Here is a 6,837-nt window from a genome sequence, read left to right as displayed (position 1 = left end):
ACTTTATACCCACTGGAGCCTTAGCGGACGTTGTTGTAGCCACCAAGGTGTGGGTGAACCACACCTTCCCAAGCCATGTGTTTATTCCCCATAGCACCCCTACATCACCCCCTCCCGTGTAACCCGCAGCCGTCCCGGCTGCAACAATACTCGAACAATAAACACAACAGACCCCCACCCGTGCGTGCCTCATAAGAACGAACACCCCTATAAATAACCCAACCCACCTATACAAAATTACACTATATACACATATACATTGTACCCCCATCAACGCAGCAAGAAAACTTAACAGTGAACAACAAGAGTAACAAGAACCCTTATTACAACAAGCGGCGCGTTTTGGCGCGAGTCCGTTTTGCGGGTCCATCGTAGGGGGAGGGTCCGGTCGGCCCGGCAGTGGGCACCGGCTGTGCAGGTGCACCGTCTTCCGTCACCCCGGAAGGGCAAACTCCGTCCCCACCGGGTGGCGCAGGCGCGCTGGAAGCCGTCACTCTTGAGGCGCCTGAAGGTGGAACAGTTAGCGAAGCATCGAGGGCAGGTGACGAAGACGCCGTCCGGGAGTCAGCGGACACATCACATGCTCGGCCCGTGTAATGTGGTGGAGGGACGCGCGGCGCCACAAACGGCTTCAGACGCGAGGGGTGTACGTACCAGCGGCGTTTCCCCCACTGGATACGAACGCACTGCGGCCGCATAACCTTCACAATAACCACAGGGCCCCTCCAAGGCCGCAACAATTTCGCCGAGGTCGCCAACGGCACCTGAGGGCAGCGCAGCCAGGCTTGATCGCCTAGCTTCCACGCATGTGTGCGTGATTGGCGCGATCGCAACCTCTCGTTGGCCTTCTGTCGAGAGGAAGAGTTTTGGGCCGCTGCCTCCCACGCCTCGGTCAACCTCAGGATATTAAATTTAACGTGGTCGGCCAATTTCGATTTTCTGCTGGTTTCCGAGACGCGGAGCTGAGTCGCAATTGGTGGGTCAACGTCGCGACCGTACATCAAAAAGAATGGCGAGAAGCCGGTTGCCGCATGAGGAGCCATTCTATAGGCGGCCAAAACCCCCGGAATGTGAAGGTCCCAATCGGTCTGGGAGTCACACACCTGTTGACACAACATAGATGTGAGCGTCCTATGCAGCCGCTCCACCATGCCATCGGTTTGTGGGTGATAGGGGGAAGTGCGAATCTTTTTCGTACCAAGAAGCGCACACACCTCGTGCAGAAGGACGCCAGAGAAGTTCTTCCCTTGGTCAGTCAGCAGCCGTTCGGGAGCACCCTTGTCGAGGACATAGCCCTGGACAAAGGCCTCGGCAACGGCTGCTGCTGACTGGTTAACGAGAGGCCATGCCATAGGCCATCGGGTGAAATATTCCACGCCAACCAGCAGGTACTTGTTACCCCTAGGGGTCGCAGGGAAGGGCCCCAATATATCGAGTGCGACGAGTTCGTTAACCCGAGAGACCGTGATAGATTGTAGCGGTGGGCAGGTGCCTTTCGCTGGTGGTTTTCGCTGGGCGCACTGAGTGCATGCACCCAGGAGGTCATCCACATCCCTTGCCATACCCGGCCAGAAGAAATCCAGCTGGAGCACGGCAAGGGTCTTGTGGGTCCCCAGATGCAAAAGCCGCTCGTGTGCGGCCCAAACGGCCTTACCCCGCAAAGCGGATGGCACCAGCGCATCCGCATTAGTGTGCCGAGCACCCTTCCAATATGTGGTCGTGAAATCGTAATCCTGAAGGATTTCGAGCCATCGGGACAATTGCCCCGAAGGCTGCGTCACCCGCAAGGCATATTGTAATGCCGCATGGTCCGTACGGACAGTGAAATGCCGACCGTACAGGTATGGGCGATACTGTTGCATAAAAAATACAATAGCCAAGAGTTCCCGACGCGTGACGCAGTATCTCTGTTCCGCCGGAAACAAAACCCTACTGCCATAAGCCACGACGCGTTCCACACCACAGATCACCTGTGAGAGCACACCCCCAATGCCCGTATTGCTGGCGTCTGTATCGAGCAGGAAGGGTTCCGAAAAATCGGGGTAGCTCAATGGAGGGGCCCGCACGAGAGCGTCGCGAAGGGAACAAAAAGTGACCTCCTCCTCCTGGCCCCAGTGAAATTTCACTCCCTTCGCCGTCAGAGCGTGTAAGGGCTTAGCAATGGTCGCGAAATCCGCGACGAACCGCCGGTAATAAGACGCAAATCCAATGAAACTCCTGACCTCAGCCACCGAGGTGGGGGTTGGCCAGGAGCTGACACACTGCGTCTTTGCGGGATCGGTGGATATGCCCGAGCAGCTGACGATGTGCCCCAAATAGCGTACGGATTCCCATAGCAGGTGGCACTTTTGCGGCTTAAATTTCAAATTCGCAGTACGCATTTTGAGGAACACGGCGCGCAAGCGCAAAAGGTGTTCGTCAAATGTCTTGCTGAACACGATGACGTCATCCAGATAGATCAAACAGACGTTCCACTGTAAGCCAGCCAAAACCAGTTCCATAAGGCGCTGAAATGTCGCCGGAGCGGAGTGTAATCCCATAGGTAACCGGTTAAATTGGAATAGGCCGTGTGGTGTGCGAAACGCAGTCTTTGGCTTGGACTCATCATCCAATGGGAGTTGCCAGAATCCGGATAACAAGTCCAACGTAGAAAAAAAAACGTGCGCCAGCCAGAGCATCCAGAGATTCGTCCATCCGGGGAAGTGGATACGCGTCGGCCACGGAGATCTTATTAAGGCGGCGAAAATCCACACAGAATCGCAAGGACCCATCGTGCTTTTTGACAAGCACTATGGGTGCTCCCCATGGACTGGTGGAAGGGGCTATAATGTCTGCAGCCAGCATGTCATCCACTGCCGATTTGACATGATCTTTTTCGGCCGGACTTAACCGAAAAGGATTCTGGCGTACCGGGGCATTGTCACCCGTGTCAATGTGGTGACGCAACAATTTCGTGCACCCAATGTCATATTTGTGTTTACCAAAGACATCGGAAAATTCCATCAGAAGGGTGCGTAGGCCGGCATGCTGGGAGTTGGACAGATCACTCGTGCCCGAACATAGTGCGTCCATCCAACTATCGTCCCCCTCAGAATGCGGTTGAGCCAGAGGATCGGTCCCCACATTACCCATAACCGTGTCTACCACGGGGACCGGCGTCGCGTGCGCGAGCACAGTTCCCTGAGGAACGACGGCCGTCTGTACGCCAACGTTAAGGACGAGGATAAACGGGTCATCGCTCCCCTTAACGAGCGTTTGAGCGGTCACCAGATCCAGCCCGTTTTCCCCAGCCCTCGAGGGCCCTAACAGAATTCCCTGGTCCAGAACACCGGGCACGAAAGGCCAACGCAAGCGAAGGGGCACGAGCATTTGCTCCCCGGGAGGTACACGCACCGTCCGAGTGACGAACGCTTGTATCGACGCGCACGCTGCCCTTGAGGTGACAGGGGAAGGCAGGAATGTTACCCGTCGGCCCGAGGGAAGCTCGATGCAACCCTGATCAATTAGAATTTTAATCGGCATTTTGCCCAAAAAGTCCGTCCCCAACAAGCACGGAACCGCCAGCGAGGACGAGACTAATATCGGCCCGGAGAGTTTGATATCGCCAATGCAAATTTGTACTCGAATTTGGCCTATGATACCCAGTGAACCCCCGTTTGCTGCGTAACACGGAACGGTGACTGGGAGCAAGGGGCGGCTTTGAACGGGAAGAATATTATAAATCAAGTCTGACACAATGGTCGCCGAAGCTCCCGTATCGACGAGGATACGCACCTCGACCCCGTCAATGCGACCCGTGACCACGGACGAGCCTGCCGACGCAGCAACAATGCGGTGGGCCAATTCCGTCCACTGCCCCGGCCCGAGCACCCTCTCGACCACGCCGCCACCCAACAAACCAATGGGCGTACCCCGAGGCCCGTACACCGAAACGCGCGAGGTGGGGACAGGTGTGTGCACAGGCGGAGCATGTGGGGTGCCGCGACTTGCCGGGTTGCGATGCGGAGGCCTGTAGGCTGGAGCGCCGTCCGACCATCCCGGCTGTCGTTGACGAGGCGCCCGGCATTCCGCAGCCACGTGGCCCTTGCGGCCACAGTTGTAGCACGTGATGAGCGCCTTGGGGTGCTCCTGGCGATCCAGTGTTGTCCGAGCTGGCCTCCCTCCGGATCTCCACTCCACCGGGCGACCCGCCGCGAAGACCTCCTCGGAGGGGGGGATGGTCGGCGTCCCAGCGCACACCGCAGCTGCGCCCTTGGGGACGAGAGGTGATCGACGCTGCGCTATCAGGTGCACGTGGATGTGTCTTGCTGCCCGCAAGGAGCACATGTCCGCGTCGTCCTCTGCGACGATGACGATCTGTAGCTCCTGGGCCAACGCCAGGAGCTTCTCCGTCACCATCGCGTCCACCCCTTCACCGTCCATCCGCGGGAAAGCCGCTTTTGCAAGGGCCAGGAGAGCCGTACGATATGCCAGCGGTGGCTCCTTCTGGCCCCTGCACCGCTCGTGGAAGAGTTTGCGGCAGTCCGACGATGGCCCATAGACTATGGTGAGGACCTGGAGCGCCGACTGTAGCGTAGATCGCGTTGATCTGGGAACTGTGATGAGCGTAGCAAGGGCGTCATCGTCCAGCATGGCCGGTAGCGCACTCAACGCCTCGTTGTCCATCCAGCCGGCCATCTCTTGATGAGCGAGAAAGCGGCGTTGAAAGGCCCCCCAGTCGCCGCCGTCTGAAACGAACTCCTTCAACACCGGCAGGCGTTGTTGAAACGATGGCTTCGTCTCTGAGAGGTGCCGCGCGCCATCACCGGCCTCTCCGCCGGTGTCGGAGGGGCTGGGGACACCCATCGGCGGTCGCGCAGGTGATGACGATGCGCCCGCCGATTGGTCCTGACAGCGGGCGTCCGTTGGTGATGACGTCACCACCGCTGATTGGCCCACAGCGTCCACGTGGGGCTGTGACCCTCCAATCGCCGTGGCGGACACTGTCATGGTGGCAAATCCGAAATCTGGTGGCTGTGTTTCGGCGGGAATGGCCGTTGAACGGCGTTCGTCTCTCTGCCGCCTTTGCACCCGCAGCCCCGCGCGGTTGATTTCCTCCAGCAGCTCAGCCAGTCGAGAGTGAGCCACCTGCAACCCGTCCTCCATCGGCGGCCACTCCTCCAGCGGCGGCTGCTGTTGGGGCGTCTGGGGCATCCCAGGATCGTCGGCCGCGGCGTCTGGCGCAATCCCAGGCGAGCCGTCCTCCTCCTGGGGTTCCTGTGATCGGTTTGTACTCCTTGTGTCCATTTTAAAACCACTTCTGACACCAGTTGTAGTGGGTTCCAGGACACAGAGATGGCAGAATAGAAGCAGCACTATTTATTTAAACCTTAACAAGGGTTACACTAGAAGGGGTAGCGGCCCCTCCACCCGTATAACTCAGGAACACACCCCAGGCTCTCTAGCCTAAGCTCTAGGCTCCCAGTTCCTCCTGGTAGGGCTCTAAGGGAGGCTATCAGATCCGGCCCTGGTTAGGCACAGATCTCGGCACCCCGCCGACCAGACCGGCCCTTAAAAGGACTCTGACTCTGGGGCTCTGGGGCCGCACCACTGGCTTGCTGTGCCGGCCCTGAAAAGGGCAGCGGTCACAGGAGTTCGAGGGTCTCACCTAGCTGGCCTTCTTTCTTCACCGGTTGCTTCAGCCTCGGGCCCCACACTCTGCCCCGAGCTCCCTGGCCCCCCGCACTTTATATCCACTGGAGCCTTAGCGGTCGTTGTTGTAGCCACCAAGGTGTGGGTGAACCACACCTTCCCGTGCCATGTGTTTATTCCCCATAGCACCCCTACACAGGCAACGACAAGCAGCCCAGAAGCGGTTGGGGACTGTGAGGGATTCTACGATCCCTCGCTAACACTCCCAACGGCTGGGGGGCTACGGCTGCACTGGCCTGCAACGGCAGACATGCGGACCTCAGTGGGGGACTCTGGGGTCACCCACGTCCCTCACTGAGGTCCGCACCTGGGCCGAGAAATGTATATAAGGCGGACCTCAGGAGAGGTCCAGGCCGTTGAAAACCGAAGCAGTTGAAGACGACCAGTTGACGCAAGAAGACGCCGCTAGAGTAGTACTCTGAACCCCGAGCTTCGCCGTCCTTTTAAAGGCCGAAGCTCTGTGAGGTCAGTGTTGGACCTGTACCTTGGCTGGTCAGGTCAGGTAGCCTCACATAGGATATTATAGCCGGAGGACCTGGAGCGTAGCCGGGTTAGGCACGCTACGCAGGAGGCGTATAATATACCAAGTGGAAGAAGTACTCGAGATCAACTGTACGAAGAATTGATGTATAGTAGTAAGCGCGCGTGTGTATAATAAAGACGTGCCCCCTACGAAGTGTCTCCGGAATTAAGCCTGACTGGATGAATGTTTGAGGGGCGTGAAAATGGGAGGAGCTTTGGGATTTTGGTGTTGTAAAGGGAATTAATGATATAAAGTACAACTTCCTCTGCAACAGTATATAAAAATCATATGCATTATTCTTGCAAAGGCAAACTCCGGAGAGAGCACTCGTAATTTAGCTAAGAGTGAGCTTTGCAGAGGAACAGGCTCTGAGTAGTTAAGAGTTGAGTCCTGCATTGGCAGACTCTAAGCGTCGCTACAGGTTTATTTTACGTTGTTATTTATGCAGGGTGGTTCAAATTTGTTTTAACACTTCCGAGAATGTGCAACAATACTGCAATAAATGTGCATCCAGGCTCTGGAGACCACCTGGCGAAGATTCCAGTCAACGTGTTGACAATGATCGCGAACAAGTGGAGACTCTTTGACTTTTTGAAGCTATTAACATTACATTTGTTTATATC

At 57.0% G+C, this 6,837-nt stretch overlaps 1 protein-coding gene across 1 annotated transcript; it reads right to left on the bottom strand.

The window, feature by feature from the left end:
• Positions 1 to 2,488: 2,488 nt before the first annotated feature.
• On the bottom strand, positions 2,489 to 6,138 carry LOC142906494 (uncharacterized). Its single transcript, XM_076054377.1, has one exon. The coding sequence runs from the start codon at positions 5,284 to 5,286 to the stop codon at positions 2,605 to 2,607; it is 2,682 nt and encodes an 893-aa protein (XP_075910492.1). The 5' UTR covers positions 5,287 to 6,138; the 3' UTR covers positions 2,489 to 2,604.
• Between the last annotated feature and the right edge of the window lie 699 nt (positions 6,139 to 6,837).

This window comes from Petromyzon marinus, chromosome 66 (assembly GCF_048934315.1).
Source record: "Petromyzon marinus isolate PM22_M1 ecotype Great Lakes invasive population chromosome 66, UKy_Petmar_22M1.pri1.0, whole genome shotgun sequence".
In the NCBI taxonomy this organism is placed as follows: Eukaryota; Metazoa; Chordata; class Hyperoartia; order Petromyzontiformes; family Petromyzontidae; genus Petromyzon; species Petromyzon marinus.
The sequence above is the reverse complement of the archived record's forward strand: the minus strand, read 5'-3'. Positions and strand labels throughout refer to the sequence as shown.

Coding starts and splice junctions, on each gene's coding strand:
- LOC142906494 (XM_076054377.1), bottom strand. CDS start 5,286: ATGGACACAAGGAGTACAAACCGATCACAGGAACCCCAGGAGGAGGAC.